The sequence below is a fragment of the Trametes versicolor genome, assembly GCF_000271585.1.
Source record: "Trametes versicolor FP-101664 SS1 unplaced genomic scaffold TRAVEscaffold_8, whole genome shotgun sequence".
Lineage (NCBI taxonomy): Eukaryota > Fungi > Basidiomycota > Agaricomycetes > Polyporales > Polyporaceae > Trametes > Trametes versicolor.
The window spans coordinates 2223685-2249367 of record NW_007360328.1 but is presented as its reverse complement, the minus strand read 5'-3'; the positions used below and the strand labels follow the sequence as shown (position 1 = coordinate 2249367).

Genomic DNA, 25683 nt, shown 5'->3' with positions numbered 1-25683 from the left:
GCTCAACCCGAGACTGGGTTTTGCTGTGCGCGAGCACGGCTATGTTCGGGCTTGCACTGGCGGTACGTCTATTCTATCGCCGCGATGCCAGTGGACTGAACTTCGACCCCATAGCATCTTGTGCTTAGCCTGAAATTGACGTACATCGTTTTCCCTGCACGTCGAGGAAGCGATGGACAGCGTGGGCCTGCCATGTTAACCGAGACCACAGCCATTTTCCCTGTGTGGTATGGCCGGTTGGGCATTTACGTCTCGCAGACACTGATTGGCGACGTTTTCATGGCGAGCACTCCTCTTTAACATTTAGTTAATCCTTATTGCTTAAATAGATCGTCCCCATCAGATCTACAGACTGTTCATCGTCTGGAATCGCAGCAAGAAAGTCATAGTCGTCCCTGCGACACTATGTCTTGTCAACGCCGGTTAGTTTAGTTCTCCCCACGAAGTTGTATTAGCGTACTGAACATTCATTCGTTGGCGGTATACCCAGTGTGTGGCTATCTTACACTGGGACCCTTGACTACAACGTTCATTTTGCTCGGGTTCATCCTGCTGTCATTAGTCTCCAACGTGCTCTGCTCGGGTACGTGTTCAGATCTCGCTCGCACTACGGTCGCGCAAGATAGGCTCCAGTGTCTGCCATGGTTTACTGACTTTCCTATCATCAGTTCTCATAATCTGGCGGGTCTTCCGCAGCGCAAACCATAGCACGCCGTTCTCAGCGCGGTTCAAGCTATACCAGAAGGTTGCCGAGGCCATCGTGCAGTCCGCCGCAATTTACTCGACGGCATCCATCGCTCTCGGGCTCACTTTCTTCTTCAATCCCAACAACAAGCCCGGCTTCCTAGTATGCCTCGCCGTGTTCCCGCCACTCATTGTGAGTACTTGCCGTATTTCTAACTTTTCTATCCTGAGATTGATCTGCGGGAAACGCCTAGGGCCTGGTATTTTCGTTCATAGTTCTTCGAATGGCCAGGACCTCTGCAGAGGACGCAGCCCGTCGTTCTTCGCACACAGGGAACGACAAGCGCCACACCATCATCGCTCCGAACCGCCGCTCCATGAGCGTCCAGTTGCACATGCCTCCCTTTCCACCTCCCGCGTTTCATCTCGCAACTCTCGATTTCCCGGAAGACGCCCGGGTGACGGATAGCAGCAACGCAAGCACGAACACAGTCAAGCCGGTGAACCCGCTGACGCGGAACAACACGTCGCTGGCCGAAGACCTTGGCCTGGAAGGCCCACCTGGAGGGAACGACCTCGACGTGCTGGATGTACGTACGTCGAAGTCATCGTGGAGCGATTCGGGAGGGCTCAGATAAGTGTGTATGTTCCAGAACGCGAAGCTATAGAGCTGATTAGTCGCCGATTTGTACATAGGTAGCGATACACGTCTCATAAAACAGAGAGTATATTGGAAGGGAACGCATACTTCATTCTGTGTCATATGTGCTCTGGTGATATCGACGTACTCCGGTGTAGAATTGTATGTACGACTCGCGAAAAGGGTCTCATCTTCTCCGATTGACTTTCTCCGTATCAGCTTGAGCGCCGCGACGCGATAGACTCGTTGCGCGCATCTCCACTTTGTTAACACTCCGTGTTTATAAACAGCGGTACATGCACATATGACGGTCTACACACGAGAAAACTGCCAGAGTTAACCCTACCCGAATATCTAATCAGTCGGATTCGACCGGTAGCTAGTGTCCACAAGGGGTCCGGTATCGGAGAACGATCCCGAATCACCTGCTATCGGTAAAACGTCATCTAGCACCAAATTCGTCAGGTACTTAGTTTCACCCGAGAAGGCCGAGGGTGTCAGTACTCACCCAGTGCCGGTGACGCTAGTGCTGGCCGGCTGCGCAAGCGCGGACGCGACGCCACCTGTGAACGCAGCGTACGCTGAGCCCATATAGCGTGTGACGCTGTGTTGTAGGAAATTGCGAGCATAATCACTGTATTGGCTACGTCCTTTATTGATGATCAAGCCGTCGTCATTAATCGCCGCCCGTGTTTCACTGGGCCGGTAGGTATACTGGGAGTAGCAAATGGGCGGAAGATGGCGCCCAGTGAAACGACGGATGCGGTGTTGGTGGGAACACAGTCGGATTCGTGGAAGACGGCCGGCCAGAGCATCTCGAGCATTGGCGTTGGTGGAAAGGCGTACCTTGGGCGGTGCCTGCGGACATGAAGGTCCGCCTCAAAGGTTCTTAAATCGAATGCCCTGCGGCTTGGTATATTCACCCACTGTTATATAAAGGGAGAGGTCAGAGAACGATTTCACTGGTAAACGGCTGTGCAAGGGGTGCGAAAATGGGGTGCTCGTCGCTCCAACGAGATAGGAACAAATGGGGCAGGATTCGGATGGGAAATCTCGAGTGACGACCTCCAGACGGATTAGCATATGAACATAACTCTTCTCTAATATAGAGGTACTCTCTCCCGTGCAAGTAGTATTGCCTAGCTCCGGATTTCCTATGGATATATTGCTTCGGAATTCGATCACGGCTCACCGAGTTTCGATGGAAGACCATCTAGCGGTGACCTTTTTCGTTGTATTTAAGGTTGATCGTGGCCAGGATCCGCTAGGCAAGTTATGCGCTCTCAAGGAGACCATGGCAGTGATCGTGGTCTTCGAACCGGTGTGCCGTATATCGTCGGAGTGGACAGAGTAGTATTGAAAGAGTGGAATCAAGCGCTTAGTTAAACCTCATCATCGGAGTTTTATTTAGAGTTCGCTGCACTTGGGCAGTCGACCCCGCAGTCCGTGGCAGGTCGGACTTCGTACATCACCAGACCGCACACATGCAGCTCGAGGTGGTCACAGCCAAGGCGGGTTACTCCGTCGTACATTGTCAACAATGCTTCCCCGTGTTCAAGCCACTCTTCGTCCATGCACTGTGTGTTGCAACCAGCTGCAGATCAGAACACGTACGTGCTACGAGCTCGAGTGAGAGTCTAGCTTGGAGCATTGATACTGAATTTCGTATCTGCAGGATATATCTGTCTTCTAACACCGGTTTGGGGGCGCCTGGAGCGCATGGCAAGAGCAAAGAAGCGCTGCATGGCGCTCCGCCACATTGACAGGCTCCGGACCGCCTTCCTGCTTCCAAAGGAGTTGGTTGCCTCTCTTGGGGCGGTATCTTCATTACATGACGCCGCTGTCGGCTTCAGTTTGTCTTTGATGAGTCACAGGTCTGTCATGCATATGAACGCATTTAAATCGTATAAGACGTGCCGCAGCGAGATGACTCTCCAACCTTGCCACGCCTCTGCTGCCCCCCGTATCGCGATGGACGCAGCTCCTAATTATGATTCATATGGGGTAAGTTTGATCTCATCTGTCGCTTGTAATGCACAGATATCTCACTACTTGTGCCCGACCTTGCTCGTAGCTCATGGTAGTGCATCAAGAGCTGACGACGTTCATCGTGGCACTCTTTCTGGAGGCGTTTCTCTTTGGCGCCTTCACGATCACCTACACGATGGGTGCATGGTCCTTATTAACGACGCTTGCCTCACGGAGGTCCTCGATGAGAGATTGGGTTTTGCTGAGTGCCAGCACGACCATGTTTGCCCTTGCACTTGCTGTACGTCCACTACCGGTCCGAAATGCTGGCGAAAACTGGACTATTCATCCCTTAGCATCTCGCGCTGAGCTTGAAATTAACGCTCGTAGGCTTTGTTAACAATGCAGGAAGCCTCTACTCCGTCGACAACGCGCTGTCAGGTGCCTCATTGTGGTATTCCACTCTTGGGGCTCCTAGGTTTGGCATCTACGTCACGCAGACGTTGATTGGGGATGCTTTCATGGTAGACCTGTTATCATGCTTATATCGCTCACATGCTCACACAAATCCCACAGATATACAGACTTTTTCTTGTGTGGAATCGCAGTCGAAAAGTAATCATACTTCCCATAATATTGTGCACTCTAGACGGAGGTGAATACCTAATGCCCGCCTAAGACTCTGGTTAAGATACTGACGACCTTGCTTCGCTGATTCTACACCATTAGTATCCGGCTATCTGGGCATCACGCCTTCTTTTGTGATCGTGCCTCTGGCATTCTTGTTCTTCTCGTTCATCTCCAACACGCTCTGCTCCGGTACGTTCCCATTCGCACAGAAGTCACGCGGAAGACCTTCTCTGTGGCTACTACACATCGCTGAATTTGCACCAGCTCTCATTATGTGGCGCGTACTTCGCAACACAAACCAGTATATGCCGCTGTCAGCGCGGCTCGGGCTCCTTTGGAAGGTGGTTGAGGCAATCGTGCAGTCCGCCGCCATATACTCTCTCGCGTCTATCGCCCTGTTGGTCACGTTCTTCATCAGCCCCAACATCGGGTTTACCGCGTGCGCCGGCGTGTTCCCACCGCTCATTGTGAGTACTGGCACTCACCACATCGCTATCCTGGCATCTCATGCGACTGCGATGCGAAGGGTCTTGTTTTCTCTTTCATAGTTCTCCGACTTGCGAGGAGCTCCGCGGACCACGTAGCGCGCCTTCCCGTGCACCCGCAAGACAGGGGAACAGAGATGCGCCGCCGCGCCATCCCGCTCCCTTTTGGTGTTCCGCCGCACACGCCTCCTTTTCCTCCACCTAGATTTCGTCTTCCGACGCTCGATTTCTCTGGAGACGCGCAGGCGTTGGAGAGCCTCACTACGAGCACGAGCAGCATCAAACCGTTAGAAATGCTCTTACGGAGCGACTCCTCACTCGATGACGCCCGTGGCCCGGATCCGGAAGTCGGAGGACGACCCAGAGAAGGCGACCTGGGCGTGCTAGACATATGTGCGGAGAAGCTAGCATGGAAGGTCTGACGAAGGACAGCAGAGGTATGCACGTCTGATCTCTACGTGATGTCGCCACGATACTGATCGAATTTTAGTTTCTATTCCGGTGCCCGCAGACAACGTAGCGTAGACAGATGTACAGATCATAACAAAACCGTACTGGTATGTATACTGAGGCTTTCCCGGGATTGGGTATAATGTTGATCCTTCGACGTGCTGAACGAAGCCCTGTTCTCACTTGTCACTGCATTTCCCGTGCTGCCACGTTCAATCCAAGAAGGCGAATGGATGTATCCTCGCGACCGATTCACACCGATACGGTGCGTAACACCCCTACCCCCTATCTACTGGCTAATTTTCTTCAGGCGATTCCATCATGATAGAAGGCTTCAGATCTAGTTGAATGACATATATGTGACTGTGGCGTTGTCGCCGAAGTCCTGAACTGCCTTATGATCAGGATAACTGCCTGTTGGTAGCGAACATCGACATATCTTCTCCATCTATAGATGTCAATGGACTGCGATCCTAAGGAACGACCGTCTTCCACATCTCAAGATCAACTTACTCTACTATTACTCCTACAGCGGGACACGAAGTGTGCGAGAACACCTTTCCGCCTGCCTCCCGGTGCGTACAGGAGTGTGGCACACATGCATGAAAGCCTCGAAGTACGTCCCAGACAACGTCTTACTCAAGACCGCCGCATGAAGCTCAACCTGACCATTCAACAGACATGGCACTTGGAAGATGCCTTCCAGTCAGTTGCGAATTCTATCGTAGTACTCTTGCTTGAGGCTTTGCTACTCGGCGCTTTCACGATCACATATTCCATGGGAACATGGTCTATGTTACGGATTGGCCGTACAGGAAAGCCCTCGCGGCGCGATTGTGCGATAGTCGCTATGAACTCTGTAATGTTTACTTTGTCATTGGGGGTACGTCTGTTTTCGAGTTTTCTGTGACACGCCTTAATGTAATCCATCGCAGCACTTCATCATGAATGGCGTCGCGCTAGTCAATCCATTCACGAGTGCGACTGGCGACATATGCGATCCAAGCTCCCCAGAGAGCATAATAAGCTCGCGGGGTTCCTCATATATGTCACACAGACATTGATCGGCGAAGGGTTCATGGTGCGCTCATTCGGAACCTTCATTACTCTCACATGAGCTCATGATCTAACTAATGGAAGATATACCGGGTATACGTAGTATGGGATAGTCACTGGGAATCAATCATCCTACCGCTCGTCCTGTTGTTCGTCAGCGCCGGTGTGTGATTCTTTCTGGCTCTCCGCATTTGTTTCTGCTTACTCAAGTATGTTTGCAACCCGAGGCTCCGGATATATGGGCATGGTTCTCGACTTCCCTATCGTCTTCTTATGCATGGCTATGCTTGCGTATGGTCTATCTTCGTGTGAGTGTATCGTTCAAGTCGTGCTATGGCTCTAGCGCTGAGCTCAGTATCAGCTCTCATCATGTGGCGTATCCTTCGAGTTGGAACTCTACCGGTTCACCTCTACTGGCGCGTCGTCGAAGCAATCGTACAGTCCGCTGTCATATGCTGTATCGTGGCCATCTCGTTGCTCGTCATGTTCCTTGTCGACGATGCCAGTTTTCTGGTCTATAGCAAGGTCATCCCGCCGCTCGTCGTAAGTATATGTATTGCCGCCACAGAGGCCGTTTTCAGATTTCAGTACCTAATTTTGAAATTCAACAGGGCCTCGTCTTCTCCTTCATAGTTCTACGCATCGCGAAGCAGTCCAAGGCTCGCGATCCTCTGCCTCTGTGTCAAGAACGGCTCAGCAGCGCCGCCGGCGCTATGCATCGCACCCCCGCGCGGCCAATCGTTCGGCCGGTATTTATATAGTCTACGAATACTCGAACGGTGGATGTACGTACGTGGTGGACCTGGACCGGGGTATTAGCTTCACATTGCTACAGACGGGTTCATTGTGTGCAAAACGCCATGATTTTCTGAATCCGGATGATGGACAAGGAAACGAACCTTACGCTTGCTTTTACGAGCTTCAACACGACTTATTCCAGATCTGACGGAAGGCGTCGAGCAAAATTATTACACTGAGCGGGAGTCGAACCCACGCCGCTTGCTACCTCGTGGTGGAAGGCAAGCATGATACCGTTTCACCATCAGTGTATACGGCGTTGGGTCAACCAAACGTTTGGATTGTTCACATGATGAATTTGACTACCGACTTTCGGGAACACTAACTGGTCCGTCCACTAATACGTACAGGTTCTTCGTGAGGTTCGTAATGGGGTATACTGAGAAGATGAGTGCGAGGGGAAAACATAAACGGAAACGGTATTTAGTGGAAGTATGCGTACGCTCCTGTGCGCGCCACACCCGGCGCGGTCCTGCGATGAGGAGGGCGGTGTGAACGTCGTGCGTCGACTGCTAGCGGCGCAGGAGCTGTCAGAATACTGTCCACTAGATACGGAGCAGAAACCTAGCCACATGCCCGTGCACACCGCCCAGAAGCCCGTATAAATGCGTAGCCGCAGTTGTTAAGCCGGGATCATGCCGTGACGATATTGACGGCGTTCATGTGCGCGACGAGGCCACGGATGCGGTCCGAGCGCGGGCGGAAGGCGCATGTGAACTCCTTCGGGTGGCTGGGATCGCGCAGTGCACAGTTCAGCCGTGGGCTCGGGGACTGGAGATGTGTGGCCCTTACCTGACAAAACCCGAGATGAACACGGCCTCCGGGACGATCGCCCGACCCAGGTTGTCCTTCGCAAATGTGAGGTCCATCGTCGCGATGATGTTCGCCGCGGCGAGCCATATGCTCGACTCTGCGAACGCCTGCCCAGGGCAGATGCTATCATGGAGCCGCGATGAGCTGTCACTCCAAGTAAACGCATGGCAACCCGTCTTACCGACGACCAAACCCAAAGACCACGTTCCTGGGGTCGACGCGTGCTGCAACCTCCGGTGACAGGTTCAGGAACCGCTCGGGGTCGAACCGCTCCGGCGAGGCATAAACATCCGGATCCTGTGTCATCCACCTGAACGGTGCACGTCAGCAGAGGAAGCATGCCCAAATGCATGACGTGGGACGTACCAGATGTTCGGGATGATCATGGCACCCTCGGGGATGTGGCACCCGCGATACACGTCATCGGCCTGGACCCTGTGTGGCACACCTACACACGTACATAGTGTCAGCGCATGCACTGGAAAGAAGCACCCTGTAGATTGGGCTGACCAAGTGGCACGGGTGCGTTCCACCTGACCACAAACATAGCGGTCAGAAGTCGGGCTCAGGGCTCGCGGGAGGGAAGAGCTGAACACACCGGAACATCTCCTTCAAGATGGCGTCCAGATATGGCATGTTCTCCCTATCTTCGTAGTCGGGTAGGCGGTCGGATCCGATGACCTTGTCCACCTCTGCTTGCGCCTTCCTGTAGACATCGGGGTGCAGGACCATGGCGAGAATGAACGTCTTCATGGAAGTAACGGTCTGAATTTTTGGATAAGCCCAACGGCGGATACGAAGCTGAGCGAAAGGGTTACCGTATCGGTTCCAGCTGCAAGGCACGTCAGCAGGGCAGCGGACGGGGTCAATGGACTAGAACGTACCGGCGTAGATAACTCCAGCTGCGCCCTTGATATCCTCCTCTTGCTCCGCTGTCAGGGTGCCTGCCGCAGCGGACTCCTCGAGGAGAGTCGCAGTGAATGACGGTGCTGCCGTGCCGGCGCGCTAGAAGGAGGTAATGAGTCCGTGTTCGCAGTCCACCGTAAGTTTGAACGGACCAATGCACGTTGTACCATCTCGAACGGCGTGTTGAGCGTGCGGTGGACGAGTGATCGGACATAGAACGCGCGGTGCTTGAAGCCAGACCCCGGCGCCCAGAGCGGAATGCCCTTCACTGCGCAAAGTCACTCAAAAAATGATTCGGAGGCAAGAGGGCAGTATACGCACGTATTGGGAAGAAGTCGACCAGCATGGAGCCTGGGCTTCCGGCGAGAACGGTCTCCACCGTAGTCTTCTCGGCCAGAGCGATGTACTTGTCGTCGATAGAGGTAACATGGTGCCCATATGCGATTTCCATGATAGTCGCGGCCGCCCACCTTTGCGTAATATCTGTCAGCTTGAGGACGCACGCTATTTGGGGGAGACGCTACGCACCGCTTAACGTGCTCCATGAACAGCTCCGGTCTATCGCATAGTCCAGCCAGCAGAGTGTACGTTTCGCGCCGTTGAATGGGGAGGTACGTGGCGAGGGCTGCCTTCGATACGAACGCGTCCTGCAGCCACTTGCGGTGCTTGCGGAACCGGTCGCCGTAGGGCAGATTGTTCAGCACGCTGTCCCAGCCCATACTAGTAGTACGGCATATCAGCGGTAGAACGCCATAGGAGATAACCACACTGACAGCTCCTTCAGCAGTATAAACCGAGGCCGGTCGGAGTATTTGGCGCTGCGCTTCTCCATCAGATCTATGGCCGCTTCCCGCGAATTTAATACTACTGCGGGGGTGCGGAAGAAGCGCGCGAACACGACGTCCCCTACAACGGCGAAGAGAAAGGTTAACGAGCGGTTTGCGCGAATTTGTCGTCGGTGCGTACCATATTGTCTGCCCCACTCCGCGAGCTTGCGCTGCTGATAATCCACCGGAAGTTGATGCACGTTTCCGAGGATCGGAAGTGCGGGCGGACCGGGGGGAAACCGGCGCTTGTCGGCGTCAGACGAGCGAGCGCAGACCGCGCGGACCACAAGGACAACAAGAATGAAGATCGACAGCGCTGAAGCGCTGACGATGAGGGAGGATTGAAGGGCCATGGGGGTGATCCAGAGGCGTACTAGAGAGGATGGGCCGGGTGGAGTTGGCGTGCGTACTTATACGTCGCACGCTAATACGGCCTTTAAGCTCAGACTGTTCACTTGAGTCTGGGAATCATGGCAACAAGCGGGACGTGGCGAGCGGTAATTGTCGGCCAAAGCTGAGTGCTAAGTTGCTAGGCCTTAGGACCCGCGCCCGGCGCTTTGATTGGCGCCTGTGAGAGCAGCTTACCCTGCCATCGCAGCGACTGCGCTATCGACTGTCGATACTTGTTGGATGAAGCGAGGAGAGGTATAGGCTGAGTTTTAAATGGAAATTCGGCCGAGAACCCTTCTCGTGCTTATTTAGCAGCTGGGGGAGGTGAGTGAACATTTTGTTCGAGCTCCGTCCCAAACGGCGGATGCTGTGATAGGGCTTCCCATGTGACGACATCTGCCACCGGGTGTCGGCGTTGAGGATCAGTTTACTCGAGGCGTCGATATTCCCGGTTCATTCGCCATAGCCGCATGATAGGGTCTCTCCTGTGTGCTTTGCAGGGCCGCCGGCTCGGGATTACGTGTAAGTCCCCGAAGATACGCGTCGCAGCGACACACGTACGCCTTCTTTTGGGTTAATAGAAAGCCTGGGCTGTCTGAGGAGCAACCTGTTCGTAAGGGGAATGAATGGTTATGAAATACTCGAGCGACGCCCAAAGATACTGAATGACCACTCACACAGAGCTTCGCCCGCAGTGTGTCCTTCAAGTTAAGATAAGCAGTTCCAAAGCAATACAAAGCCAATGCGGCATATGAACCTTGCCAGGATAGCAACGGTCTACAAGAAAAGAACGGAGCATCGATAGAAGTGGAGCAGGCAGTCTTCTGCTGGAGACTCTATGACGCGCAAGGGGTAAAGGTGGATCCCGCGTACCACATACGACGGAGAAAATGGTGAAGTACAGGTTGATTTTGCACGATCCGGACCGCTCGGAGGGAGGCATAGCAGGATCCCGCACGAGCGCTAAGAAAAGCTTCAAATTTCGCAGATTGGACTCACCTATATTAAGACTTCGCTCCGCGGAGACGTGAGATGTGTGCTTGGAACCCAATTACCGAGAAGTCTTGGGTATCGGTGAGAGCATCGCATAGGCCACCATCGACAAAGACCGGGATACGAAGATGATTTCCGAGTTCGACTGCATGCAGGAGGGCCGATCAACGCAGTCGTGCAGCCTCATAGTCGCAGATAGCAGGAAAGCTGCTGATTTACGAAAACATGGCTGTCCCATAGCGGCATATTACGAAGCAAGGTGGGAAATGAGGACGAGTGATGGGGGAAACCCGGGTGCGGACGACTGGAAGGAAATCAACCTGGGCGAAACGCGTAAGCGCCGGTGCTTGTAGGTCCATGGGACTTGCCGGCAGTTCCCGAACTGACTTGCCTCTCTCCACGCTAGCGAAGGTTGTTGTACCTCTCCCCATCGTCACGGGTCACTGCACCCACCGCGAGAATCTTTCCGGGTTTCCCATGTCGGCTAGCAGTCCAACGGATCATACAGTCAGTGAGAACATCTCCGGTATGTGTTCGCAGATTGAACCACCGGTTCAGCAATCCCAAATCGACGTTGCAAATACGTCGTCGAAACATGGAATCCAAGCTGACATACAGTGCATGTCTATTCCACAGACCTTCGAACATGGCCCCTGGGCTGACGTGTCCGCATATAGGTGTCGTTGACATCGGACGCCGGGCGCGTGCCGAGCGAGCACATGCGGACGGCGTTCTGCGCAGCCAGGAACGGCCTCGAACTCCATCTTGAGCGGCGCACAGCTTCGACTCGTACCACCAACCCCTTTCCCCATCCATGGCAGAAGTACACGAGCACGTGTCCCCTCCCGTGATGGAACTATCTCTGGAGGTGAGTACCGGTTGTGCGATTACGCCAATCATCATCGATAAGCTTACGTCTGTGGCTGGTGAAGTCAGGCGACACTCCTAGGATGGCTAATCGTCCTCGGCGTAGCCAGTTTCCTGGCTGGCGCATGTGTACCATGTTACTGTTCAACGTCATCGCTGCATATGCGGGCTTGTACGCCTTCCTGAGATGGAAAGACGGGCAATGGATGTTGTCCAGGTCCACCAGTCAACGACTGCCTGTTCCGCAGCTCGAGGAAGCGGCTCATCAAGTCATTACCCCAGAGTTCTCCGAGCTCGTGCGGAAGCTCATGAAGAAGGGAGACGTCCCGGGCCTCTCGGTCGGCGTCGTGCGGTGGTCTGACTCCTCTACGTCGAACGCGGACGTCGAGTTCGGCTCATGGGGTATCATGTCAGAGCAAGGCGCCAATGTCACTGCAGATGTGAGTCCTTGCACGGGGCCCCGCAAGCCCGACATGTGTATATGAAATTTACGGAACTGATGACTGCTAGACCCTCTTTAACATCGGATCCTGTTCCAAAGCCGTGCTAGCCGTTACGATGGGCATTCTCATGGAAGATTTCAAATTGGGCCGCAACAAAACCGCTCTTCCTCCGGGCCTCACCGAGCTCATCTGGGACTCGCGTATCAGCGATCTGCTCCCCGCTGACGAATGGGGGCTTGCAAACGAATGGGCGACGAAAGAAGCTAACATCGGAGATATCCTCAGCCACGTGTCTGGTCTCCCCCGGTCAGTTCGCCGACCGCATTCATACGTATCACCATGGCGAAGTTGCTAAGTGTTGCTTTGCAGGCACGACTTCGCTTGGGACTATGATGATTCCACGCTGGATGTTGTCAAACGCTTGCGGAACCTGAAAACAACCCACGGACTGCGACAGGAATGGGACTACAACAACCAGGTACGCAGAGAAAATATCACCATCTTGCGCCATACCAATCACGCATCTCCTGCAGATGTACATCCTCGGGGCGCATATCATTACGCGTTATGCGGGTGTTCCGTATACCCAGTACGCGACTGAACGCGTGTTCGATGTGCTTGGCATGAACGCGACGACGTTCGACCCATCGGTGGCAGAGCGCTCTGGAAACCTCAGTCACGCATGGTCTTACACAGGCAGAAGAATCCCGCTCTGGTTTGGATCGGACGCGTCGGAGATGCTTGCAGGTCCCGGGGGCGTCATTTCGAACACAAGGGACATGGTAGGTCTTGTTCACTGTCTTCACGACGTGGCTAAAATGCTGACCACCGCGAACAGACCAGATGGATAACCGCCCTTGTTCCGGGAGTCACGAATCTACTCCCCCAAGAACACGCACTCCCACCTCAGGTGCTCACCGACGTCACGCAGGCGCGTGCGATCGTGTACGGTCGCTCCGCCGTACCTGGCCTCTCAATGATAGCCTACGGCATGGGCTGGATGAGACTCACGTATCTCGGGCACGAGGTAAGTCCGTCTTACTTACCGATAGTCCCTACCAAAACATTGACCACCTCCTGTAGATTGTCTTCCACTCCGGCTCCATCCCCGGTTACAAAGCAATCGTGATCCTCCTTCCGAGGGAGCGTGCGGGAGTCGTAGCGCTGGTCAACAGCGACGACAGCCTCATGATACACAACACAGTCGCATTCAGTCTCGTTCACAGCATCCTCGGGCTGCCTTTAGTGTCGATCCCGCCGGCCCCCATGTTCACTCCTAAACATACGGGACTGGTGTCCCCAGCAGCCGACTCGCGAGCATACGCGCACTCCGTTTCGGAAGACGCTCCTCCCCAGAGGATAGTGTCTTCGCGCCCAGTACAATACGACTCGCTCGAGGTGTACGCAGGAACGTACGCGAACATCGGCTATGGCAACGTCACGTTTTGCGCGCCCTCCACCACATCCGCGTACTGCGACGGCGTCCGCGCCGCCTTCACGCTTATGCACAACGACACTGCCAACTCTACCCCGGCGCTTCTCGCAGATTGGCCACGCCTGCTCGCGAGCCACATCCGACTTGTGCCACATCAACCGGACGCGGACGAACCGAGCACCTTCTGGCTGACGACGCACTACATGTTCCCTGAGGGGTACGGAAAAGACCGGTCTCCATTCGACTATGAGATATTCCCGCCCGGGCTTGGGCTGTACGCGCAGTGCACGACTGGTGATGAGGGAGAAGGCGAAGGCTGTGGGGTCTTCTTGACGTTGGAGGGGTATGTGAACAAGAAAGAGGGCGTTCCGCTCCGCGAGCAAGCTGATGTGTGGTTCGAGAAGGTCGCGTAGGGATCGGCGCTGCGAGGGCGCCAGATCTGGATCCCATGTAGTACTTCAGGAAGGAAAGATATGAACGTAGAACGACAGGCGGGATGCACTTCGGAGTTCGAGAGGAGGGTAAGTGAGCGCCAGGGCAGTTGGTCCATGGGACTTGTCGCCGGCATTCTCCGAACAGGCTTATCTCCTGCCACGCTGTTGTCCTTCCACACACACCGTCTCAAGCCCTTGCACCACCACAAGAACTTTGCTGGTTCCCCCCGTGTGGGCTATGTGAGTAGTCGCATAGCGGCTTGAAGATCCAGCTAGCGATTCGGAGGACCCCAACATGAAGACTGGAGTACCGCCTTCTTGGCTGCCGTCTATGGGTACGCCGTCCATCGTTGCAGTCCAAAAGTCCAAAGCGCGACGTCCATGTCAGGTCCATGTAAAACTATAGAACACTTTCATCAGGATTTCTATCCTGTTATGGAAAAACTCTCTACTGTCATAGGAGTGTCATGAACGTGCGAGCAACGTCGTTCCACGCTTCAGGTACCATCCCTTTCGATCCTACGAAGCCACATGCGACGAGTATGATTACGCGTCAATACGTATCTTCGGAATCTACCCGTTTATCACAATGCTGAGATAAAAAGCCGGACGCGTGCGAGCACATGGGGAAAGCACGCGCGGGCGGCACTCATTCAGCTGCGGCCAGAAAACTCAATTACAGGGCTCCGAAGCCGAAGTTGAACGTCGTACACTGATGTCGACTAACATTGCCATCCCTCCACCCTGTCCACTCTGTCCACTGACGAACACGAGTTTCCTCCAGCCATGGAACCATATCTTGAGGTGAGATACAGGCTATTCTGCCTCCCTACAATTGCTCACGACACGTTCGAATATGGAAGACAGATAAAGCTCCGGACACGGTGAACCGTTTGAGACGTAGTCATGTTCGAGGTGGTCGCATGCGCATCATGCTCCTCTTCAGCATCATTTCCGCATATGCGGCCCTCTGCCTCTTTCTGGCTTGGAACTATAGGCAATCAGCGACGATCGCCGGGTCGGATGGCCAGCATTTCCCCAGAAACGCGCAACCTGACGCGTCGAGTTCTCGCGTGATCACCCCAGAGGTATCAGAGCTCGTACAAAGGCTCATGAAGAAAGGAGACATTCGCGGTCTGGCTGTCGGCGTCGTGCGCTGGTTGGAGGAGCCCAGCGCGTCAAACCCAGACGTCGAATTCGGCTCGTGGGGGATCATGTCCGAGCAAGGCGCCAACGTGACTCCGGATGTGAGTAGCTGACACGCTATTTGAACTTCGTGGCGCTGACGACGCTTCGTAGACCCTCTTCAACATCGGCTCTTGTTCGAAGGCCTTCCTAGCGGTTTCGATGGGCGTTCTCATAGAAGACTTTCGACTCGGCCGCAATAACACCGCACTGCCGCCGGGGCTCAACGAACTTACCTGGGACACGCGTCTCGCGAGTCTGCTCTCCGCCGATGAATGGGGGCTTACGGATGAATGGGCTACGAAGGAAGCTAACATAGGCGACATTCTGAGCCACGTCTCCGGGCTCCCTCGGTAAGTCAAATACACCCGGCATGTCGTATTGAGTATCTGACTCTTCTCGCACAGGCATGACTTCGCTTGGGGCTACACCGATTCTGTGGTTGACATCGTGAAGCTCACCCGATACCTGAAGACAACCCACGGGTTGCGGCAGCAATGGGACTACAACAACCAGGTACGCATGCGGCCCCCTTCTGGTTTCGGCTTCATGCTCACGATGCCCGGTCGCGAAGATGTACATCCTTGCGGCATACATCATCGAGCGCTATGCAGGGATGCCGTACAGCCAATTTGCGAGTGAACGTATCTTCGATGTACTTGGCATGAGTGCGACGACGTTCAGCCCTTCGGTAGCAAAGCGATCCGGACACTTGAGCCATTCGTGGTCGCACAATGGGAGACGCATTCCGATGTGGTTCGGATCCAATGCGACCGAGATGCTAGCAGGTCCCGGGGGCGTCATCACGAGCGCAAGAGACATGGTATGTCCTGTTCGCTAGTTTTTTGCTGATGAAGCCCTATCACTGATACTCGAGCTTAGACGAAGTGGATAGTTGCTCTCGTTCCCGGAGTTACAAGTCTACACCCGCAAGACAATTCTCTCCCCTCTCGCATTCTCATGGACGTCACCCAAGCGCGGTCAATTGTCAATGGCCGCTCATCCGCACCCGGCTTCTCGATGGTTGGCTACGGCATGGGCTGGTTCCGGCAGACCTATCTTGGGCACGAGGTAAGCCCTTGCGAGCTAGCAGGACGCCAGGGCCCCACTAATGTGCGTACGCTCCGTTGTAGCTCGTCTACCACGCCGGCGCCGCTCCGGGGTTCAGGGCGAAGGTGATCCTTCTGCCATGGAAGCGTGCAGGGGTGGTAGTGATCGTCAACAGCGACGACACTCTCACGTTCTACGATACCATCGCCACCAACCTCGTCCACAGCATCCTCAGGCTCCCTCTGCTTCCGGAATCTGAACCCCTTGCACCCATGGTCGACACGAGACACGCCGGGGTGCTGCCTCTAGTGCGTGGAGACGCCCAAACAGGCGCGAACGATGCACTATCACCTGGCGGAACGCAAGCACCTTTCCGCGCAACACAGAGCGCCCCGCTCGATCTCAAGGCATACGCGGGGACGTACACGAACGGCAGCTACGGCAACCTCACATTCTGCGCACCCTCCACCACATCCGCGTACTGCGCCCGCGTCCATGCCGCCTTCGCCCTCACGCACAACGGCACGCTCACCCCTGTGCTACTCTCGGAGTGGACGTGCCTGATCGCGTCGCACGTCCGCCTCACGCCCCTGCGAGACGCGCGAGCGCCAGGTACCTTCCGGCTGGACACGCACTTCCTGCTCCCTGAGGGGTACGGAGAGGACCGGTCTCCGTTCGACTATGAGATGTTCTTGCCTCACGAGTTCGGATATTACACGCAGTGCGCGATTGGGGAGGAGGGTGGGGACGAAGGTTGTGGGGTGTTCTTGACGGCGGAGGCGTATATGGACGTGAAGGAGGGCGCGCCGCTGCGTGAGCAGGCGGATGTGTGGTTCGAGAAGGTCGCGTAAAATGCAGAAAGTCCGAATACAATTAGGGAAGGGGAAAGAAGTCTGGCGAATGTATGACTACAGTAGTGTTCGTCGAACAACATCCTAGGTACGATGTTCCGTGGGGTTTCGTAAGGGTTCATAACGTATCTCGAAGTGGTCGATACCCTCCGGGGATACCCGAATATAGCCCATGCATCGAGGGACGCCCGGCGAGAGACGTGTGCAACGCCGAGTCAGATGCGTCTTCATACGCAGGCGGTTTGACCTACAGAGATGTTGGCACGATCTCTACTCGCGTTAGAAGGCGACGACATACAGGCAGGTATGGCAGGTACGGTGTTTCCACCCTATACACTGGCTCGGGAAATCGGGGTGTGGATCCCGGGGTGTGCGTGGCGGGAGCGTCACTGGGGCCAGCGCCTTCCATTTCCATGGCCGCGGGCGTCGGCGCGCGGGACGTAAGGTGCCGTCGTATCCTCCGTCTTTCGAGAAGTAACTTGACGAGAAAGAACGCTGCGAGGAGAATGGCGACTATACCCATAAGTTAGTGAGACGCAGGCAAGAGAAGTGAAGATGTCGGGCGTACAGATGGCGATGCCGATCCCAACCCACACTGCGGTTGACAGGCCGCAATGCTCTCGGCCGAGGCTAGCAAGACAAATGCCAATCAGCAATGGTTCGAAACAACAGAACGACAAGGCTGCCACCTCTCTTCTGGATGGCGGGGATATACATCACGAGACACACTTACAGATCTCTCCTGCAGTCCGAGGCGATAACTCCAGGAAGCAATGCAAGAACGTAGAGAGAACACGCTAGTAAAGCTCTGTGGTTATAACCTGGAGAACACGTCGTGCGTCATTTAGATTGACAGAGAAATAGTACGGCATCGCAGCAGACGCACCGGGAAACATCGTGGGGGGATTCGCGTTGGCATTGGCGACGAGAGTCGCGTCAGGGGGAGACTCCCAGCTATATATGCATCTTAGAGTCTCGAAGGTGTGGAGAAGGTGTGCCCAGAACGCGGCATCCTGCACACGGTGAGGCGGTGATATGCAGCTCGTCCTCGATGCCAAGGCTCGTCCGCATAGGATGATTGCATCCGGATAACTCGTCGACTCCGAGTCTGGCTTGGCCATTATGGTTCCGCTCTCCAGGTCTCCTAAGCTATCACTGTAGCGGTCCACAACCAGAAGCCAAGGCAAAGCTTTGCGAGGACGAGGGGCGGATCGCCTTGGTTCAAGGGCTGGGATAACTTCGACGCGCTTGGCAGCCCGCGGGCAGTGTGCGTTCATTCCACTCGCGACTCCTGTACATGCCTCTCCGATCTAGAGAGACAGCACCATGTGGGACTATGATTCTTTCGCATATCGTCGCTGTCTTAGGCTCGGACTTGGTAGACAGCGAAGCACTGGAAAAAGAGTTAGCTACACAAGGCTATCCGAACGACCTCTCAACAGAGATTAAGGGAAACCTGCCTACATCTGGTTTGAGGATAGTCGGCGAGTTTACATGTCGCTTCAGCGCTCTTTCACATAATCCTTGGCTGACGGCGAGGCTTTCCTGCTAATCGTTGCAGATGACGAGGACGAGGAAAGAACCACAGTCGGCGCTTAGCCGCTCTATTCCCGCAGCATTAACGTTTTGCCTCGGCAAAAGCCTTGGCGCCTTCCATGCAAGCCAGAGCACGCGCTTGCCTGCGTTCGCTTTCTCCTAGGCCTCCTCACTCTTTCTCCAAAGGCATCTTCTTGAATAATTTTCAAACTGATGTACCAAGAGTAGGGTACGTTAACACTTCTAGAAATGGTAGCTATTACATTCCGGTGGTAAGCCACCAACATATCGAACGTGCTTCTGTCGACACTGACGTGTTTTTGCAGAATGAGTTGACGAGGCATGACGATCGCTATTCTCGTTGCACATACGCTACACATTGTCGATGGTAACCTGAAATCACGCATCACGACATACATTACTCTTCCAACTTGGTACAGATCGGACAAATCGGCTTGCAAGTGTCAGTGCGATGGGGTGCACAACAACACGGTCGACAACCAGTATGCATTCCTCGCGCCGCAAAAACCGCCGGCCACTGGTTCTGCGCTGCGCTGCGTACACCCTGGATCGTCTGTAAGCACCCGCTTGTGGAGTCTCAAGGCTGTTCTCTGCTGTCCACTCGTCCTCGCCATCGATGAACGCACACGCGGTTCCGCTACTTGATCTGTTCTCACCGGCGCCCACAAAAGAAGCCGCCACTGTGGCCCCGTGCATCAAGTTCCTAACTTCAGCCTGAGGCGCTGTAAACATACCCTGTCTTATCGCGTTCTCGGCTCTGTGACTCTGGCGCTCAGGGACGGTGGCGGGACTAGACTGCGCCATGAAGCATGAGACACGATTCAGACAACCACTGTCTGAATAAGCTGGCTATGTCAGAGCACCGGTGAGCACTAGTGACTCCTCAGGATTGAAGGATGAGGCGCATCGAATGCATACGATCGGTGGTGTATTCATTTGACGGGTTTCAGTCCGTTCCACTCAACGATAGCCATGAAACTGCGCTTGCGATGCTCGGTACCGGCATTCCTAAAATACTGTCTCGAACGGCTAAGTGACACTCCATATATCGGCACAGGCACTTGAACTGTTGCGAGCCATTTTCGTCGGGCTCATGTGAGCGAAGGTTTGGTCGAAACGATGGCGTTGACGCCGAATTCCATCTCTTCGTCATTTACGTCCTAGTTCACTCACACGCGTCGTAGGTTTAGCACATGCACCCTTGGGTGGTTTCAATAGCAAGGTTAGCTCGCTCCGGTCCGCGGCATGCCCTCCAATAGCGAAGGCGTCCTGGGCGGCTCGCCCAACGCCCACAGTGTGGCCACCCCCATATGTGGAGAAGCACGCCCTTTATCTCATCGCATCGGACAGCCTCGGGGGGCTCCCATCAGTGCCGGTGATGTTGTGGAAGCACGGTTTGGGCACGAATGAACCCTCCAGGACGTCGGCACGCTTCCTGGGCCTGGTGAGCTGCGAGGTCAAATACGCTGTCTGCGCACGCTGTAGCGGACTTTGCGTTCTCCCGCTGTCGACCCCTCCATTCACAGACGTTCCCCACTGTCCGGGAAAGCAGCGCGATCATTCACTGACAGCGATGACGGACATCATAGTCGGGGTTCCCACCAGCTCAGAGGTACGTTGATGATGCACTGGCCGTAATGACCCTATCTTCACACGTCTCCTATAGCTCGCTGAGGCGCGCAGGACGATCGTGTCCTGCGTCCTAGCGCTCTTCATAGAGTCGGTTCTCTATGGTGCCTTCGCGGTCGCATACGGCGTCAGTACATGGATCCTGCTGTACAGGCGGTCCCCGCAAGGATGGCTCTCGCGAGATATGATCTTGTTCATGGCCGCCACACTTATGTTTTCCCTGGCCACAACGGTGCGTATCCAGTCCCATCGAGTCGTCTCAGCTCGATCACAGTCACAGGGCATCGTCTGACGTCCCCTTCACTAGCACCTCGGGCTCGACGTTTACATAGCGATCAGAAGCTTCCTTGCAACAGGGTCCGGCTTGACGACGATGTCCAATACGTACGAAACGCTGAATGACTGGCCCACAAACCCCGTCGGAGCAGCGAAGTTCGCCTTCTACGTCACGCAAACACTTATCGGCGACGGGTTTATGGTGCGCCGCACTCCGCGTGATCATCTCTCTTGTACTCCATGTTGACACAACCTTCAGATCTATCGCGCGTACATTGTATGGGACCGTATGTGGCTTATCACACTGGTACCGAGCGTACTTCTGCTCGTAGAAGTAGGTGAGTCGTTCATGGTGTGCGGGGTAGCGCAGTCCTTGTCTGACAACGTGGTCCCTCCAGTACTGGGATATACCACTGCCAGTCTGAGCCGGCTAAACGCAACCCAGGCGCAGGCCACAGCCTGCGTCGACGCGTGGTGCATTATTTCCGTCGTGCTGAACCTCCTCTGCAGCGGTGAGCACGATCCATCCCGTCGCGTATCATACCGCAGACTCTTACCATCGCGCTCGCTATCTGCAGGGCTGATCATGAAGCGCATACTATGGCCCGCCACGAAGCACGCCCGCGTCGCAAGCAACGGCTCGAAGACGAAGAGTGTGCGGCGGCGCGTCGTCGAATCCGTCATCCAGTCCGCCGCAATCTACTCCGTCGCGTCCATCTCGTTCGGCATCACCTCCTTCCTCAGCCCCGACATCGGCTTTCCGATCTGCCACAGCCTCTTTCCCCCGGTCATCGTAAGTTTCCCCCTCGCTCCCCAATAGCCCTTCCCCTTCCCCTTCCCCTACAAAGCCGATGCTGACTCCGGGAACGCACAGGGCCTGGTGTTCCTGCTTATCGTCATCCGGATCAACCGGAACGCGAGCGCGGGCGAGACGTCGTCGGACGGGCTGCGGTACCTGCAGGACGTGGGCTCGCGCCAGAGCCACTTCGAAGTGCGTCCGATGACGATGCTCGCGCCTGCGTACGAGAGCCCGCGCCGGTCGAGCTTCGGGTCGCGATGCCAGGAGTTTGTGCCTATGGAGATCGCGGAAAAGGGCGGGAGTCTGAAGGCATGAGGGTTTACCGTCAGGCGCGTACGTGTTGCCCTCGCAGAGTGGCATCCATGGTCGCGGTCAGGCTCCCTTTCGAGCGATGTTATGGGGAGACGCTCAAATCTATGTCAGCACGGGTTCACGGTCTGTGTCATAATTCTGATGAACTTTCCTACGTCATTATATGCTGCTCAACTTAATGTACAGTATCGTTGTGCATGTACTACCATGAAGTTTGAACATGTTTCCGATGTTTTTTGATGTTTGGGCATCAAGACATCTCGTCACCGGTTCATCGGAGGTCTGACCCCAGAATCAGCCTTTGTATATGGATAGCTACATGAGGTATGCATAAGCTGTGAGCTACGATTAGGATATCTCATGCCTCACAGCGTCCGTGTCTGCTGCGAACTAGACAAAGTTCCATTGTTCAACCTGGGCCACACGCGAAATCTGCACTGCACTGGACCTCACCCCGTACAATAATTCTGTACACACAGCCATCTCCTAGGTCCATCGTGCCTCAATATTGGCGTACGAAAGTAACGAGAGTACGAGGTAGTTGGCACAGTCGAGGCTTAAAGCGCTTCCGCATCGGCCCTTCCCAGCCGGAACAACCCGAACCGGATTTAAAGGGAAAACGGGCGCTTGTCATCGCCTCGCTCTTTCCGCAACCACAACGTTCTTCGTCTGGTGACCATCTACTCGACGCTGCGATCCTGTGAACTTGGCAATTTCGAGCGGCCTATGAACACGAAGACGAATGGAAGATTTCTCAGGACATGAGCGCTTCAATGCACTGTCAGCACGGGTCCAGTAGAGCGCTGACGATCGGGACGCAGTGAGTCGCCGCTTGTATTTCCCTGCGAGCCATAGCAGTCGGGATACGGCAATCCAGATTCCCCCCCTGCATCCCATCTATGACTACGCTGGTAGGTGTCGAACCTTAACTTTTTTCGCGAAGATTTTCCCGATAGTTTCCAGGTCGTCGGGTTGCCTCGTAGTTGCCGGCTGTACGAGTGTATCCGGATGGGATAGGTTCGATGCACACTACACGGCGACTGCACTCTATCTTCGCGATAGAGAGCCCTTTCTGTGCAAAGGTGTGCTAGAATGGACAAAGTAAGTTTTGAATGCGCGCTAGTTTCCCTTCCATTACAGCAAACCATAGACCCAGATGAAGTAGGTGATGAGGCTTTTCACTCTACGTCCGTGCACACCGTTCATTACCACAGCCGTGCTAGTACGTCACAACTTCCCTCCTGTGTTTCTACGACCTCATCTCTCGCGCAGTTTAGACATGCTGTGGAGCGCATTGTGCTCTGAAACATAGACGCAGGGTAGTACCCGGAAGTCATCATCGCGGTGGCTCCGTCATGACTCACGCTCCCCCACCAAGTTGCTATAAATGCCGTGGGTATAAGGCGCTAGAATGCTTCACTGCGGTCTGTTCTGTTCCATATACTACATGTGCGCCACAACTCGACCGCCATTCGATGATGTTAGGACCCACGAATGTCAATCCTGTACTGACATCTTCGTGATGTCGGGCCCTCGGTTCGGAGGCAATAACGACGGGCCTCCAATCATGGTGGTGGCTTGTATACGGATATACCTCCGTATACCTTCTCCCGCCACGAGAGGGTATACATTGTACATCGGTGAGCCCAAAGCGCAGGTAGGCTGTACATGCACTTCTCCGAAGTTTGTTGATCTCTAGTTCACGAAGCGCCGTTGACAGCCTTCGACCGAGCTCCCCTCCTGCGCAGTGCCCATCCATTGCCTCGCTATGAAATGGCTGTCACTTCCCATCTCGCCTTGATGCTTGCTCGTGCGCCGCGTGTGATTCCGGTCAATTAGGACGCAGCCCCGGAAGGGTCCCCCACTCGCGATCATGAACCTTCCAGTTAACGGGTCCATTCTGTGAGCACACATAAACCCTCTCGCTCGCACACCGAGGGTCGAGACTCGCAGCCCTCTTGGCTCCCTGGGCAACGGTCTTTGTGCTGCGTTTGCCTTCGTGTCCGCTACCCCCATGGCCCACTCCGAGGTACGCTTCCTCATATCTGCTTGTCGATCTTCCTCTGGAAGTGGCCTCTCCCTCATCCTCATTTCAGCTCTCCATCGCTCGCTCGACCCTGGCCTCGGGTCTTGTGTCGCTCTTTCTGGAGTCGCTCTTTTTCGGGGCGTTCGCCGTCGTGTATGGGATCACAGCATGGATTCTCCTCATCCGCGACAGGCACCAAGGCCGGTCGAACTGGGACCTCATGCTTTTCATCGCGAGCACAGTCATGTTCGTCTTCGCCCTCGTGGTGCGTACATTTCATATTCATTATCCAGCAACTTATTGAAGGGGAGGTTTGGTAGCATATGGCCCTCGACGTCCACATTAACATAAAAGCGTTTCTTCTCGAGAGCCACGATTTCGAGGCCATGGCGCACCTCTTCGATCTCTACAACGGTCTCGTAGATCCGATCGGAGCTGTCAAGTTCGCCATCTACGTGACCCAAACGCTTATCGGAGATGGTTTTATGGTACGTCAGCCATCATGTTTTGAAGACTTACGAATGCCATTCGAAAACGCATATCACAGATATACCGCGCATACGTTGTGTGGAACCGCTCGTGGTATGTCATCATCATTCCTAGTCTTCTTTTGTTCGGCGAAGTTGGTGAGTAGTCTCCTCAATTGGTACGAGCGCCGCACACTGACTTGTGCCCCTAGTTCTAGGCTATGTGACATCGTGCCTGGGCAAGTTCGACGTGAGCGACACAACGATCACGGCGTGCGTCAACGCCTTCTTCATCCTATCTGTCGTCACAAACGTGACATCTACGGGTGTGTGCCTTCTCGCCACCCGGCTCGCGCGAATGTGCTAATTCGGGCCCTGACAGCTCTCATCATGAAACGGATCCTGTGGTCGCCGGGGTCGCAGAGCACTAGCAACAGCACCGCTCCCGGGCAGCCCGTGCGTGGCCTCCGATCGCAGCGCCCGCGACAGCCCCGCAAGACCGTGCAATGGCGCGTCGTCGAGTCGCTCGTGCAGTCCGCGGCCATCTACTCGCTCGCGTCGGTCTCGCTCGCCGTCACCTCCTTCCTGAGCCCGGCCATCGGCTTCCCGGCGTGCCACAGCGTGTTCCCATCTATCATCGTGCGTCCTTCCGTGCATCCTGCCACTCTTGTCGGTCCGCGGTGCTGATGGGTGGTGGCGCGCGCCGGATCAGGGCCTCGTCTTCGTGCTCATCGTGATCCGCATCAGCCTGAACGCGGGCGCCCCGGACGCGCACCGCACGACGCTGCGGCACTCCGTTGCGGAGGGCGCGTCGTGTACGAGCCTCAGTCTCCCAACGCAGGACGCGCCGTGGCCGCAGCGTGTGCAGCCTCCGCTCCCCGGCGCGGCGATGCTGGGTGGGCGGCCGATCGCGATCAAGGTGTCGGTGTCGACGACGTCGGACGGGTCGAGTGACGCATCGAGTTATCGGACATCGCTGTCAACAACGTTTGACCCATACTCGCCGGGGTTTGCGAAAGAGGCGCGTGATGTCGAGAAGGTACGTGTGCTGTTGAGTGCTTTATTTTAGTGTTGTCGGCTGATGGCCAGGCGCATTTGTAGACCGAACTCGAGTCGCCCATGCACGTCGAGGGGCAGGACCTGAGCCCGGTTTTGCACATATCAGATCGACATGAAGCGTCGGACGCTGCATGAGCAGGGCGCAGCAAAGACAAGAAGCCTCCAGGTGCTTACGGCGTAGTTGGAGCGTCTTCGGCCGATTGGCCCTTCTTGGGTTCCCTTAACTTATAAGGTATGGATGAGTATCTGAGAATGCGTGCTCTTGACAGATAACGGACTGCGACGTCTTGTATCCTGTACTGCCTGTAAGACTCATCCACGTTTTTCGTGTTACCACCGGTGTCTGTTGGTGAAGGTTGGCGACTGTGACCATTCGGACACCGGTACCGTGTGAACACGTCGTCGGAGGTGTGCGTAAATATCTGATGGCACGGGCAGCGACCGGCGCTCAAGTTAGTCTGAAGAGCCGTTCGAGAGGATGACATGTCGAGCGGTACTGGATTGTTAATCGCGGGTAAGGTATTGAACTCAACGCCGTCGGATGGTGCAAGCGACGCATCAGACTATCGGACGCTGTATTCAAAGGCGTTCGACCAGTGCTTGCCGGGGTGTCTCGAGGAGCGCGGACCTCTTTCACAGCGTGAAGTTGTCTA

The 25683-nt window shown here is 55.1% G+C and overlaps 8 protein-coding genes and 1 non-coding gene across 9 annotated transcripts; 6 read left to right on the top strand and 3 right to left on the bottom strand.

The window, feature by feature from the left end:
* Positions 1 to 41: 41 nt before the first annotated feature.
* TRAVEDRAFT_21881 (uncharacterized protein) lies at positions 42 to 1322 on the top strand (the record flags this gene model as incomplete). The annotated part of the gene is made up of 5 exons (XM_008041856.1): positions 42 to 62; positions 344 to 422; positions 491 to 583; positions 669 to 877; positions 939 to 1322. The coding sequence occupies 5 exons, from the start codon at positions 42 to 44 to the stop codon at positions 1320 to 1322; spliced, it is 786 nt and encodes a 261-aa protein (XP_008040047.1).
* A 1973-nt stretch (positions 1323 to 3295) lies between these two features.
* TRAVEDRAFT_49753 (uncharacterized protein) lies at positions 3296 to 4829 on the top strand (the record flags this gene model as incomplete). The annotated part of the gene is made up of 7 exons (XM_008042145.1): positions 3296 to 3328; positions 3399 to 3593; positions 3649 to 3816; positions 3869 to 3947; positions 4022 to 4111; positions 4187 to 4389; positions 4449 to 4829. 7 exons carry the CDS (start codon positions 3296 to 3298, stop codon positions 4827 to 4829), a joined length of 1149 nt encoding a protein of 382 aa, XP_008040336.1.
* A 2053-nt stretch (positions 4830 to 6882) lies between these two features.
* TRAVEDRAFT_t138 lies at positions 6883 to 6962 on the bottom strand. Its single transcript has one exon. It is a non-coding gene; the product is annotated as a tRNA-Gly (tRNA).
* Positions 6963 to 6994: 32 nt separating this feature from the next.
* TRAVEDRAFT_170931 (cytochrome P450) lies at positions 6995 to 9610 on the bottom strand (the record flags this gene model as incomplete). Its single annotated transcript, XM_008042577.1, has 13 exons — positions 6995 to 7441; positions 7504 to 7647; positions 7706 to 7834; positions 7891 to 7972; positions 8035 to 8057; positions 8123 to 8289; positions 8343 to 8356; positions 8409 to 8529; positions 8583 to 8698; positions 8752 to 8900; positions 8959 to 9150; positions 9204 to 9336; positions 9397 to 9610. 13 exons carry the CDS (start codon positions 9608 to 9610, stop codon positions 7345 to 7347), a joined length of 1581 nt encoding a protein of 526 aa, XP_008040768.1. The 3' UTR covers positions 6995 to 7344.
* Positions 9611 to 11805: 2195 nt separating this feature from the next.
* On the top strand, positions 11806 to 13861 carry TRAVEDRAFT_30240 (beta-lactamase/transpeptidase-like protein). Its single transcript, XM_008041917.1, has 6 exons — positions 11806 to 11947; positions 12018 to 12256; positions 12320 to 12428; positions 12484 to 12732; positions 12789 to 12977; positions 13034 to 13861. Exons 1-6 carry the CDS (start codon positions 11816 to 11818, stop codon positions 13796 to 13798), a joined length of 1683 nt encoding a protein of 560 aa, XP_008040108.1. The 5' UTR covers positions 11806 to 11815; the 3' UTR covers positions 13799 to 13861.
* An 890-nt stretch (positions 13862 to 14751) lies between these two features.
* On the top strand, positions 14752 to 16905 carry TRAVEDRAFT_73261 (beta-lactamase/transpeptidase-like protein; the record flags this gene model as incomplete). The annotated part of the gene is made up of 6 exons (XM_008042576.1): positions 14752 to 15066; positions 15119 to 15357; positions 15412 to 15520; positions 15579 to 15827; positions 15887 to 16075; positions 16138 to 16905. 6 exons carry the CDS (start codon positions 14752 to 14754, stop codon positions 16903 to 16905), a joined length of 1869 nt encoding a protein of 622 aa, XP_008040767.1.
* Positions 16906 to 17023: 118 nt separating this feature from the next.
* TRAVEDRAFT_38648 (uncharacterized protein) lies at positions 17024 to 17314 on the bottom strand (the record flags this gene model as incomplete). The annotated part of the gene is made up of 2 exons (XM_008041949.1): positions 17024 to 17152; positions 17204 to 17314. The coding sequence occupies 2 exons, from the start codon at positions 17312 to 17314 to the stop codon at positions 17024 to 17026; spliced, it is 240 nt and encodes a 79-aa protein (XP_008040140.1).
* Positions 17315 to 20035: 2721 nt separating this feature from the next.
* Positions 20036 to 21481, top strand: TRAVEDRAFT_21877 (uncharacterized protein; the record flags this gene model as incomplete). Its single annotated transcript, XM_008041855.1, has 7 exons — positions 20036 to 20074; positions 20129 to 20323; positions 20399 to 20569; positions 20627 to 20705; positions 20766 to 20879; positions 20946 to 21160; positions 21242 to 21481. The coding sequence occupies 7 exons, from the start codon at positions 20036 to 20038 to the stop codon at positions 21479 to 21481; spliced, it is 1053 nt and encodes a 350-aa protein (XP_008040046.1).
* Positions 21482 to 23492: 2011 nt separating this feature from the next.
* Positions 23493 to 25325, top strand: TRAVEDRAFT_73260 (uncharacterized protein; the record flags this gene model as incomplete). The annotated part of the gene is made up of 8 exons (XM_008042575.1): positions 23493 to 23507; positions 23575 to 23769; positions 23825 to 23992; positions 24052 to 24130; positions 24184 to 24297; positions 24354 to 24610; positions 24684 to 25010; positions 25073 to 25325. 8 exons carry the CDS (start codon positions 23493 to 23495, stop codon positions 25163 to 25165), a joined length of 1248 nt encoding a protein of 415 aa, XP_008040766.1. The 3' UTR covers positions 25166 to 25325.
* Between the last annotated feature and the right edge of the window lie 358 nt (positions 25326 to 25683).